Genomic DNA, 13642 nt, shown 5'->3' on the forward strand with positions numbered 1-13642 from the left:
ATGGAAAGGAAGCATTAGGGAGAATAAGATCTTCTATCCCCACCATTAGATAAGGAAGTTAGGATTTGTTCAGATGAAACAGGTATAAGCATTGTGTACCATTTTCATATTATCTCTAAATTAAAACCAATTTCTGAACTCTGATTACTCTAATATTTTTACTTTAGAAAGTCCCAGATATGCATAATTTACCTAATCTGCTGAAATGTAAACATTTATATTAATATGGCTTATGAGTGTCCTTGCATCCACTCAGGTTCTTGATGGAAAGATTGCGCCTCACAGATGAAACATGTGACATCTTCAGGGCCACAGCACTGAACTTAGGCATTATTTGCAGTAATCTGAACCAAAGGAAAAGCAGCAGAAGGAGGAATTCACAGGATCTTGTTGGGATATTCTGTTCTGGCGCCTTTGCACCTTTGTGTCATGAACTCACTTTAAATGGGTGAGCAGCAAGGCAGAGAGGGAAAAGCCACAACCTCATCTCTGTGGCTCTTGGCTTGTGTGGGCAGAGAGGGGTGCAAGAGGCTGAGCTGGTGGGGCCCCCCAGGTCCTGTGGCTCTGGAACTGCTCTGGGTCAGGCCTGTGGCTCTGGGGCTGTTTGGGTCTAAGTGGAGGAAATACTGCCCCAGCTCTCCTCTCCAGCCCACATGCAGCACCAGAACAACCACCAGAACACCTAGGGAGACACTGGTGCTGCTTGGTGCCCAGCTCTGGAGCTCCTGCAGCCCCCTGTGAGCAAAAATCCCCATGGGATTTGCCCATCTAGAGCTGGCGGAGGTGTGCAATGTCTCCAGTCCCCACACCTGTGTGAAGCTCTGTTCATTTCTGTATAGCGAAGGAAAACCATTTCAGCCATCCAAATGAACATTTTCAAGGCACTGCTGTGGCTTGCATTTCTCCATGTCAGCACTTATAAATGATACAGGCTCTACAAAAATGTAGGTTTTGATGAGCAGCAGCTATTTTTATTGCTATTCTTATTTATTTTTGTCGAGGTGTTGGATGTAACAGAAATGTTTGTTCACACATTTCCCTCCTCTCTCATTTGGAAAGCCAAGCAGATTAATTCATCTGTAATTTAAATTCTATTCTGCTCACTCAGAGTTCCTGATTACCTGTTGCTCAAGCTACATTTTCAGGATGTGATTGACCTGAATGTAGCTGCAGCACAAGAGCAGAGGCTGAATGAGGTTCGGGTCCTCTCTAAATGGTTAGGAAGATGGCTGGAATGGGTAGATCTAGGGAAAATAATTTGGTTAATTTAGAAGAAAACTATATAAATATCACAAAAAGAAAGCTGCTTTCAGTATTGCTGCACATTAACCTAAAAGAACAGGAAGTATTAGATAGCAAAAAGCATCTTACCATAGGTAAAGTAAGCAACTTCAGGGGGAAGGGTGACATTATTGAGGTCATCATCCTGAACGTACTGATCTACGTACTGTTGTGCCTCAGAGGCTTTAAGAAAAGCCATGAACCTGGCAGTGAATGATGCCACAAAGATGGACAGCATCCCAAAGTCCAGCAGGTTCCAGAGATGCACCACATATTCACGTGGGCCCTCTTCCCAGATCTCCTTGCACTCCGACCATATCATACCTGTGGAGGGACCAGAGCATCTTTAACTGGCTAACACAGGAGGCGGTTATTCAGACAGATCTGTTTCCTGCTTGTCAGAGCATCTTTAACTGGCTTATTCAGACAGATCTGTTTCCTGCTTGCAGTGGCTTCTAAGATCAAAGCAAAAGACTCTTTAATTAAACATATGAATTGAGAATGGCTCATGTCATCTTTTCTTAAGAATTAATACAACCTTTTGTGATTATGAAGCAGAAATCTCAAAATGTCACTCTATAAGTCAATGAAAAAGCTGATTTCTGATGATGACAGAAAAAGCACTGTTCAGAAATTCTGATGACACTAGAAAATTCTACTCCTGATGCAGTTGGGAAAAAACTTAGATTTCCTCTCTTGTCCCCAGAATGACCTTCCTACACCGTGGCACTGAAGATGGCACTGCTTGCTCTGCTGCTCTTTTCCTCCTTCCCTAAGACAGTGGGTGTGTCCATTTTGAGAATGCAAACAGAACTCTTCAATAGTGATTTTAGTATGATTAAAAAAGGGTAAGGCAGAAGTTCTGTCTTTCCAATTTCATAAAGCTTTCTGTATTAAATAATGAATTTCCATATAATAAAGTCTGAACTACCACTTTGAAAACACTGAGTTTAGCCCAAATTTATGATTTCTGACAACAGACTTACAAATAAACCTAAATGCCAAACCCAGTGAATTCAAATATTTGACATCCATGTCCTACTGGGAAGAGCTGGAGCGGACAAGTGAATTCAGTCGAAGAGCTCAGGTCAGATTTACCAATTTGCCCAGCTTTCAATCCCAGCAGAGCTCCAGGGCCAAAATCTTGCTCCTGAATAGCTAAAGTGTTGGAATATTTAACCCACAGATAAATATTTCCTGCTCTCTACCCAGTCCTGTTTCCATAGCAGCAGCAAAATTCACATTTAATCAAGGAGGAGCAGCGCCTGCCAATTTCCGTGTGACCTCCTGCAATCTTCTCCTTTCTGTGAACTCCTTTCATCCTCTCTGCTGGAAGCTCTTGTGATGTGGCATGTAAATGCTTTTGCTTGGCTCCTTCTGAAGCTCCTGGGGTGTCCCCAGAGGTGCACTGGGGTTACAGAGAGGGAAACAGGTCACTGGGAATTTAGCCTGAGGTGGAGGAGAGGAGAGCTGCTGCTCTCAGTCCTTGTGCATGGGGAAGGATTTAAAGAGAAAAAGGAAAGCTGAGCTCTCCATAGCACCATCAGCCAAGGTCACAGTGAGCCTGTGACCTCCACAGCCCTGGGATCTCCCTGGAGATGTGCCCTGATTTGGGTCTGTCCTGGGAGAGAGCCTGAGATCTGCAGGATGCTGAGCAGAGGGCAGGAGAGGAGCCTCCCAGCTCTCCTCCTCCATGGTGCTTGGCTGTGTAAAAGCAGGAATTTCATCCCACACTGTCACTCACCAAGAGTGAGATTTAATAATAAATAGCCTAAGGCAGAAGGTGGGAGAATTGGTTTCTCAGGAATTTTCCTGGAGCAAGGATGAAATATTAAAGAAACATTTCTACCCTGAAAAAAAAAAGCATTCCAGAAATGATGGATAGGAGCCATTAGCCCTGTGCATTACATGTGTGCTTTAAAAAGGTACTAAAGCACTTAAGGAAATATCACATGCGTGGTAGCACTGCCCAACAAAGCACTTGTTCACTGATGACCAGAAATGATTCCCATCCAAATTTATTTTTAATCTTTCTCACTTAATATACCTGAGCCACAGATTAATGAAGAAGTGTCTAAAACTGAGGAGTCTGACTAAAATAAGAATCCATCTGCGAAAGTGACGTGCTATTGGCCTATAATTTCCACTGTTCTTTTCCCTAACTTTGTGGCAATCATTTTTTAAAAATGTCTGTTCAGGACGAGTAGAAAAGTTACAGAAATTACTTGGTCAGTACTGCTGGTAATTGTATATACGTTGTGAGAGAGTAATTTAAAGCTTCTCCTCAATAAAAGTATTGAGAAGAGAAAAATCAGCTAAAAATCAGGGGATGGGACATAACATGAGATGTAAGAAATAAGGAGAAGTAGTTAGACAAAGCAGCTCTGCCAGGATTAGATTGCAGTGGTGTTTCTGAGGCCCCCAATGGCTCTGGCAGGGGGTGTTTCCCTGAGTCTGATGCTCAAGATGTGGGATGTGAGCAGCTCCTGCTCCTAGGCTCCAGCTTCTACATGTCTCTTGTTCCCACAGCAGGGATAATCAGAAATGTCACCTTGATGGGCAATTCTGGTTTCAGCAGGGGAAGGAGAGTCAAGATACAGCCACAGCCCATCTGGAAGAAAAATGGGAGTGTGCAAGAAGTGCTGTTCACCACCTGTGCACAAAAAGGAACAGTTTGTCAGATTTTTATATCCTCTGGCCTGGTACATAAATGAGGAGCAGCTGATGTTGCAGAGCTGCCTTTGAGCCTTCCTGGGTCCACCAAAAGCTGTTGGATTAAGAGATTAATAGTGCTCAGATTGCATCTGCTTTAGAGTTTAACTGCTACCCTGGCTGCTTTTGCAGTGGGGATTTAGAAATAAACCCCCTGCTTTCAGTGCACACTTCTGTCCATGCTGTTCATGAGGAAAATGCCAGCCTTCCTCATTTGAAGAGGAAGAGATGGGAAGTCCTGGCCACAGGGAAGAGGCAGCCAAGGCAAGCAATGAGCCCTGGGTGCATGAGCCAAAATTGCTGTGCACCACACACAAGGGGATGTTGGTCTTGTTTAACCTCATGAGATCCCCACGATTGTTTGGACAATTCATCCCATCCTTCAGGTGTGCCAGCCTCAGCATTTACCATCTGCCAGCTCACTAAGGGTGCACTTGAGCCCTCTGTCTCTGTCATTAATGCTGGTATTAAATAACACTGGTCCCCATACAGACCCTGAGGGACACCACTTGTCACCAATGTCCTTCAGTGGACTCTGAGCCACTGGCCACACAACCCTCCAACAGCTTTCTTACACGTCTATCAGTCCACCCATCAAATCCATCTCTCTCTGATTTAGAGAGAAGGATGTTGTGGGGATCCATGCCAAGGGCTTTCCAGAAGTCCAGTTAAGTGACATCTGCAGCTTGTCCATGTGCACTTACACAGTCACTCCATCAGAGAAGGCCACTAGGTAGGTCTATGTTGGCCCCTTTAGTTGTATTTCTACTTGCATATAGGTATTTATAATATCTGTAAGATTTTAGCACCAAAAGCTGCTACCCTTAGTGCTTTTACAGTCCTTGAAGTTCAGGGTCACACATGGGGCTCAACAAGTGCAGTTGTCTGCAGGTCATGGCACCAAACTTTCACCTCAGTATTGCTGAAACATTACTTGAAGCTTTATGGAGGCAGGCAGGTAAAATGGCCAGAGAAGATTGTCAGTGCAGATGTAGGCAGTCATTAGAAAATCTCATTATATTCAGGAGTCTGTACAATGAATCACCTTTCTACTCCCAGAAAAGTGAAAACCTTCTCTTTAAATGAAATGTTTTCTTCATCTCTCAGGAACTCAACAAGCAGACAGATACCTACTGCCTATAAGAAAAGAATTCCTAGTTTAAAATCTAATCATATTGTCCAACTGCTTTAATATAATTTTAAAAATAAATCTTACAGTCTTACTCTATCCAGTCTGGCATCTGTTCAGTATTTTCTAGCCTAATATCCTGTATGGGACTCTGATTATCACAGGGACGGGGAACAAAGAAACACTGGCCAGGAAGTCATCAGATAGAGCAGCCATATCCTATTTTTTCAGGGGAATTTAATGACATCAGTACTTATGGAACAGTGGAATTATTTGCTGCAAGAAGAGAATCAAAATCATGGTGGTGAACAAAAATAGATACAGAAGAGGTAGACAAAGATTCTACAGAGTTGATAAGCTCAATTTCCCAATAAATTCTCCTGAACTTGTTTAGATTAGTGGTTCAAACTAAGTGACCTGCCAGGACTAAACGATGCCTGTAGGAAAAGTGAGACATCTGAATTTGTCTGAAACTCCTTAGAAATTTGACCTGTGGATGTGGTACACTTTCATACTCAAAGGGTTCACCCACATGAATCCTTACTTTGTAATTGCTGAATACCTTAATTTCTGTTGTAAGATTTGAGCACTGCACTGTCCTCTCACCAGTAAAAAATTCATACTAAGGATTTCATAAAATCTCGTTCTTACTTGCCTAGAAGGTTTCATCACTAGACCTTGGAGTGCACTACAAGAAGAGCAAATGACATTATACTCATTTTGCAGACAAAGACGCTGAGATTCAGTGAATTACAGTAGGAGCCCATGGCAGGGTAATAAATCAGACAGACTCACCACACTTCTTTCTGCTCACTTTGTCCCAGAGTGAAGCCACAGGTTTCTATTATAATATTACCTTCTTTAAGATGCAGTGATTAAATCAACAGAGATAAATAGGCAACATCTATAGCATTTATGATGGAAAGTGGAAAATCAGGTAAATGAGAATTTGCTAAGCATTATTCAATGTTTTCAAAAGTGGTGGCCAAGATCAAAGTCTTCTTTGCTCCTCTTTTAATCAGAACTCTTGACATCAACCTCTAGACTCATAGTGGGTTGTTTCAGTTGGGGAGTTTAATTGGTTTGGGCTTTTTGTTTGTTTAGCTTGGGGTTTTGTTGGTTTTGTTGGTTTTGTTGGTTTTCTGGTTTTTGTTTTTTTTTTGGGGGGGGGGGTTGTTTTTGGTTTTTTTTAATTTTTCTTTTTTTCTCTGTCTTGCCATTATGTATTATGCCATTCCTAATGATGTTGAATTTCCACAGAGCACTTGTGGACACTTTGGTCTTACTTACCCAATACCCACTTCATGATCAGCAATTCTGTCCATGAGAACTGGGTTGTTTTGACTCTGAATATTTGTTTTGGATGATCCGTGATGGTCTCGTTGGGGAGATTTTTGACCCCTTCAAACCGATCTGAGGCGTTCACCACTAACAGTCCCAGGAAGATTGTGAAAGAAACTGCATGAGCCACAAACTTCATGAAAGGACTTCGAAGGGTACGTCCCAGCTGCAATGGAACATGCAGTCAGAAGGTTTTTATTTACTCACCTCAGCTAGCCTGCAAGCAAAGCTGAGTTAATAAAAGAAATAACAATTGATTATTTTTTAGTGTATCCATAGCAAAAAAAGAAGACAAGGCTGTCAGCATGGAAACAAGATACATGAAAATTTTTGTAAGCTAAACTATGTGCATAAGTAAATGTGTATACGTGCCTTATTAAATTTCTGTAAAACTTTTGCCAATTATATTGACACTAATTGCTTTGCACCAATGCATATAATAAGTTATTGTGATGTAGTTAATGACTTAAGATCACACTTTTTTAAGAGTATATAAGCTGAAGAACATGCAGAATAAAAACTTTTTTCTTAGACCCTGATCACATGTATGTATGTCACATCCAACCTAACAGTGACATTTAATGTGATGTCCTAGATGGTTTTCACTATAAAATTTGAAACCTTTTGCCCAGGGTTAAAAGGATTCAGTAATTGATTCTGGATCATTAGCTAAATCGGGTTTAGAGTTGTTCAAGTTGTTATTTGCTATTACTAGACATTATGCATTGGGTAATTTTCTATGCATGGCAATGCCTCTTTAAACCCACATGTAATAACTAATTGCCCTGGCCATATGGTGAGTGGAAAATGAAGAGCCAGGACATTTATATGAGAGACATGTTTGTTTGTGTTATATGAATGCACTTGTGTGTCAATATAAATGCTAATGATGGACACAATTCTCATCCTTATATGTTAGAATATTTTATTAGTGGTGAATTCTTGGTTCATTATCAATGTGTAAGAAACAGCCTTCTGTTTAAATATGCTTTAGTAATGCTTTTCAAATGTTTTGCTATGATAGTCTTTCATAATTAGTATCAAAGCTGGAGAATTACTCCCAGAATACAAGGATTTATTTCAAGACACTAAGCCAAGAACAAGAGCAGCAGGTCTCTTCACTACAGATAATTGTTCTGCTCTTCTTGACAAGCTTTCTTGGTTAATGAATTTAAATATCACTTTTCAAATTTTAAATTTTCTGTGACCCAAGAAAACATTACTCCAGAAAGATGGAAAGAGTAGAAGCATTTTCAGGAGCACTAGGGCCAAAGCCTGTAGTGTTGGACACTACAGGGAGCAATGGAAGAGCTGGCTGTGATGGGGCCTTTCCAAACTCCCTTCAAAGCCAATTGGAATTTTTTTTTCAGTTTATTACTCATTGATCCCTTCCCTTTGATGCCAAGATATCATCCATTTTTTCCTAATATCGACAGATTTGATGACAAAACTTCATAGGAAAAAGGACATAAAAAGGAAATTACTTGTTTTCATATTTATCTCCAATAGCAGATTAATTCCAAGGAGCCCTGGTCTCTGCTTATGGCAGAACAGGAAATATTTCAAAAGCAGAGGTCTCTAGGTCTAGCAGAAATTCAAAGGAAGTACTAGATTTCTGGGGTTTATTTGTTTTTCTTATCAGAGTTTAAAAAATGTCAATAAAATATTTTATTAAGTTGACAGAATAGGAAATACTATTCGAAAATGTGCACGCTCCTAAATACTGAAGAGACTTTCCATTAAAGAAAATGAAAATATCTGCTCTTTCCTGAGGTCCTTATTGACATTCTCTGAGGTCAGTAAGGACATGTTTAGTTGGCTAGATATTGCACTGGCTTGAAACCTAAGTTTATTTAATCTTGTCTAGGAATAATATAGCAGACATAGGAGTGGATGAAGTGTTAAAACCAGTCTCAACCCTTACAGTTCTGTTCACCTCCTGTGCTGTCACCATTGGTGTAGTTCTCTACAGTTTATTATGGTTGATGTTGTGTAGATTGATGCTTTGGAGTAGAATTTATAATTTCAGTACTGAGCTGATGGGGTGATGGGATAGGTCAGAAATCACACAGTAATAATCTCAGATGTTTTCCTCCTATGACCTGAGAGAGTTCAGATTGCAAGAGTAAAGTGGAACACCAGCCATGGATCCTTAGCAAGAAATTTTTAAGAAAGTGCATTTGCAATGTGTATGAGACTCATTTCTACCCTGATTTCACTAAAAGAAAAAAAAAATCTATTGAATCATGAATCCTCTCCACATAGACTTTTCCTGCTGTCTATAGAAATGTAAAAAAGACAAGACCTTGGATTAAAGTAGCATAGTCTCAGTTATCAGAGAAATAATCCCATGTATTACAGAACCAAATGAATTCTGTGGGTAATTTCCCTTCTCTCATGATTTAACAGAAATCTGCATTTCGTTAATGTTACATCAGCCATTTGTCCCATTTATTATTGCAGAAAGCTTACCATTATTTTTTTTGAGCTGGTGCTTTTTATATCATCTCAGAAATCTAATTTTTAGCTAAGAGCTACAGAGGGTGTAGACTAAAATGTTCTGTATAAAACTTATGAAGTGTGAATTCCTCCAACCAGTCTAATGCTTTATGACAATAAGATTTTTCAAACAACATGATACAGCTAATCTCAAGGTGTGTAACTGCATGAGTGTATAAATTTCTTGATTTTTTAGAAAACCAAAGTACCACCTTTCATCAAACCAGGATTGCAGGGTAGTGTCTGGCTGTTACTGCTAAGATAGAAACACTGACAGTGTGTGAATACAAAGGTTCATTCTTAAGATAATTTCATGACTTAGCATCCTATCTCTGTGATAGAAAAATAATGAAGCATACATTCATGTTGAAACAAAAATATAGTGTGATATCACTTCAAAATTTTTCAGCTCAAAGAGGTGGGAATAAAAAAGGTTTTTTTTCCAGAAGCATAAGGAAAAATCCATTACTATGCTCAGTACCTGTAGCAGAAGCATGAAGGATGCTGTTGCAGTGATCTCATGTATTTTAGGGGTCAGAAGGTAAAGATGAGGCAACCATTGAAGTTCCAGTGTTTCAACAGTGCAGAGTCTGCTGCAGTGGGAGCTGCTCTCCACAAATCCCCAGTGTGGCTTCAGGAAATGCCAGAACAGCCCAGACTGTGAGGCTGTGTGTGAGTGACCTCTCTGTGTTGTGATGTTTGAGCGTGCACTTCAACCAGCCCAAGAAAGAAAACTCTGTTTGGAGCTCTGCATACAATCCAAACAGCCCCTCCTGCTCTTGTCATTACATTTTCAGGTAACAGACTGTGCAATTTTTCTATCCAATCTCTTTTCTCTTTTGATCACCAATGAAAAAATTTTGAAGACCAACATATAAAGCAATAGTTTATTTCAGAGTCACAGCCTCCAGGAGATAGATGAGTCAGCAAGGATATTTCAGGATAGGATAGGCTTAAACTTCATGGGTTGTGTACACAGTCTGTGCATCCAGAAGTGAATGAATGACTGACTGACACTAAAACTGGTTTTAATAAGTCAGTTCTGGGCAACTGAATAAAAAAAAAAATGTAAGGTTGAGGTACAAACTGCAGTCAATACTATTTACCAATTTTTGGGGGGTAGTATTTGGTATGGTACGTTCTAACCCCACAGAGCTTCATTAAAGACAATTTTCTGTTGGGGAGGACAGGCTTTAAAGTATGTTCCTAGCAAAGATACATCAGTGAAGGAATTTTGAATGTGAATTCCTCTATTACCCCATGTGAAACTGCAGAATTTGATCATCATGAGAATGTGACACACAGTAGTGTTGCTCAGGACAACTGAGCTATTGCTATAATAGCAATTGCTATTGCAGTAGAGATTTCCTCCATTTTTCTCACTGCCTTGGTCCAGAAATGAGCCCCTGTCTCACACCTGGGCACCTGTGAGTCTCTGAAGACAGGCCTGATTTAAGTTATATGTCTCAACTGATTATTACTGTGGAAAAATTATTTCTTTGCCCAATTGTGTAACATCAAGACTGCTCCATCAGTAAAAACCAAATAAAGCACTTTTAAAGTTGACCAGGACAAAACTGGGCTGCTCAGAGTGGAGATGCTGCCTGTGTAGAATTTTTTGCAATAAGACTGTGAGAGGATAGCAGGCTCTTGGATCAACCTGCAGCCCTTGAAATTAACTATGATGATTTTGGGTGAGGTACCAATTCTTAGGGAAAAAATTGTGTTTGTGATTCAGTTATTTCTATTGCAGGCCCCAATCAAAAATCAAGACTACATTGTTCTGATCAAGGCAAATCCATGCATTAAAAGACAATACCTGCCTGAAAGAAATTTCAATTGGGCTTTGTGCTAGAAGGTTACATGTGGTTTTTCACAGTCTAGTGGGGTGAGAAGGAAGGAACATTGAAAAATGACAATGCATGAAAAGTTTAGGATAATGAAATCAAAGCTGATGAACAGTTAAGTATCCCCTTCCCCCCATTTTTAAATTTTAATACACCTACCTCAAGAAATTAAAAGCAAGTAACTTTCTCGATAATTTCTTACTTCTGCTGTAGAACTGTTTTAGTTTTAGTGGGGCATTGTTTCAGTTTCTTTCCTCTTAGTTTTTATGTTTTTCTTTTAAATTCTCCACTTATTTCCTGTCTAATTGTTCTTCCCACCTACTGCCATATTCAAATGTGGCCTCTGTAATCCTGAGACTGCAGCACAAATGTTGCTGTTGGCTGGTGTGCCAGCTCCCAACACATTCAACAGAGGTGAAGGAAATTAAACAGCTTCATAAATCCCTGCTAGACTGGGGTCTGGCATGAAGGGATCAAGGTGGTAATTCCACACAATAATTCCCTCTGTGAGCCAGCCAAAAGCACCCACAGCACGGCCTGGATTTCACATGAACCTCTCTGTGAGCACCTCTGAGTCCTGGCTGGTACCCATGAAAAATGAGGGGCTTTGTGTTGGGACAGACCTCGAGGAGATGAAGTTACATCCTCATATCCTCTAACACAAAGTGCTCCTCTTGGAGCTATTTTGGAGAAGACCAAGACTTAAATGTGTTTTAGTATCTCAGATGTACTGAAGGACTTTTTCTGATTGCATTAATATGTGTTTCAAATTATAGTCTTTCCTCAATACTAATTGATGTATCTATAACTACTTGAGTTTCAAACATTTAGAAAGGATTCCTCACTGGTTTTTAGAGGAAGTGGAAGAAGTTACTTTCAGGACTGAATACCAGTGCCAGGGGTCATTTTTATCAAATTTATGTACCTGTGACAAGCCTCCTGCAGAAGACATCTACCTTGTAAGGGATGATGTTGCTGGGTATTGATGAATATGAAATTATCTTCTCCCCTGCCACCCCTTTTTCTATGGCAAGAGCAGTGACAAAGCTGTTTATCACTCAGCCACACACCTATTTATCTCCACTTGTTTGAGCAGATTCTTTCAGGATGAAACCTCTACAGATTTCATACCACAAACCACTTGAGATTTTACCTAAGTTAATGTTTGGCTCCGGTCCTTTGACCTCAAGGTCTCAACAGACTCTCCTCCTCCATTTGATCTATATTTAGGTATACAGCAGTATTCTGAGTTTCATCATCTCTTCCCTCAAAACCATAAAGATTTTATGATTAAGTCTAATCCTTGTTGCAACACTAAGAAGTTCTTCTGGGGCTTGCCAGAGTTTCAGGCCCATGTGTCATAATAATGTTACACTAACTAAAACCACAATAATGCTGCATTAACTAAAACCAAAATAATGCTGCATTAACTAAAACCACAACAATGCTCCACTAATTAAAACCACAAGCTCAGAAAGAAGGAGGAAAGGTAACAAAGGAGACCCAAAGAAAAGAGGAATCCACAACAAAAAGTGCATAAAAGAATAAGAACTTAAACATCAGAGTTAACTAAAACAAGAATCTTCTCCTTTAGTTACTTCCAGTTTTGGTGGCTCTTCTATTTTTTCTTCTTTACACTCCTGTGTTGTTATCTCCTACAAATTTCTTTTTCCTTTTGTTTTCTTGTCACCCATTCCCTCACCCTCTTTGCCAACCACCTCACTTCTTTCCCTGTAAAGATGAATCTCAGACCATGACAGTTCCATTTGTGTCTGTCAAGCAACACCCCAAGCCTGCTCTCCCCTGGGGCAATCTTAGAGGATACCATGAATCACTTCCCAACATCTTGATGGAAAAATCTGGGGTTTCACTGCAGGCCCTGGGTAAAACTGCCTGTAAACAGCCCATCAGGAGTTTGTACCTTGCTGCAGGGAGCAATCCAGTAGGCTATGGCAAGGAAGGGCAGCCCGATGGAGACCCCAAAAACAGCCAAGAACTTCACAGCTATGGATTGCTGCCGTAGGCCTGAGAGGTTTTCATACCACATGGTGAGCAATTGCTGCTGGCAGTTGGGGTGAGCAACGAACTGCAAGAAAAGCAGAAACAGAGACATCAGTAACATTGTCTGAAGAGGAAGAGATTTCAGGGAAAAACCTTCTGAACTTGCCCGTGGAACATGACAGGTCATGTTGTCCATAAAACAAACAAACAGAAAAGTGCAAACCAGGCACACAGGACCCCCAGGTGGTGGCAGAACGTGCATCACTTCTGCTCCTTGTCTTCTCTAGAGAAAAGCTATTTTGTATGATTAAAAAGCAGAATGTCTGAGCGAAAACCAAAATCCATCAGTGGTCAGCACTGACAAAATGCCTCTGAGCAAGTTTCCTCTTGGGGTAAGACAGTGTACCCTGAGATTCAGAAAATACACAGAGAGGGGCTTGGAAGTCAGGCTGGAAAACGCTGTGATGACTTTGCCAAGGCCATTGACACAGCAGCTTAACACAGCACTAATATTAAATTGTTCTATTCACTTTGTAAAGACCAAAAGGGAGCCATTCTGCAGGGCTCTCCTGCAAATGATGAGATCTGGCTGGTATTTTGCTACTTTAAATGCTTTATCTCAGAGTACCTTTCAAAATATGACAGCTCATTCTTTACTGATAGGACAAAAAGACAAATTCAAAAGCAGCAGGGAAAGCTGTGGTGCTCTGGTACAGAAAGTACCTGTTTTGTACCCTGTAACTGGGACTCTTCAGTTTACTGCTCAGAAGTAAAAAAAAAAAAAAAAAAAAAAAAAGAGGTAAAAAAAGGTGAATGGCAGAAAAGTGAAAAG

General features: G+C 40.3%; 1 protein-coding gene across 2 annotated transcripts in view; it reads right to left on the reverse strand.

Annotated features, from left to right (window-relative positions):
* Nucleotides 1–13642, reverse strand: part of TRPC7 (transient receptor potential cation channel subfamily C member 7) — a 66033-nt gene that overhangs the window by 18459 nt on the left and 33932 nt on the right. For both annotated transcript variants that reach the window (XM_031055255.1, XM_031055256.1), the window contains exons 3-5: nt 12731–12895; nt 6413–6629; nt 1372–1605 (exon numbers count right to left, since the gene is read on the reverse strand). In XM_031055255.1, coding sequence (XP_030911115.1) covers nt 1372–1605; nt 6413–6629; nt 12731–12895 — 616 coding nt within the window. The remainder of the gene's footprint in view (nt 1–1371; nt 1606–6412; nt 6630–12730; nt 12896–13642) is intronic.

The sequence above is a fragment of the Geospiza fortis genome, unplaced genomic scaffold (assembly GCF_000277835.1).
Source record: "Geospiza fortis unplaced genomic scaffold, GeoFor_1.0 scaffold55, whole genome shotgun sequence".
NCBI classification, from domain to species: Eukaryota; Metazoa; Chordata; class Aves; order Passeriformes; family Thraupidae; genus Geospiza; species Geospiza fortis.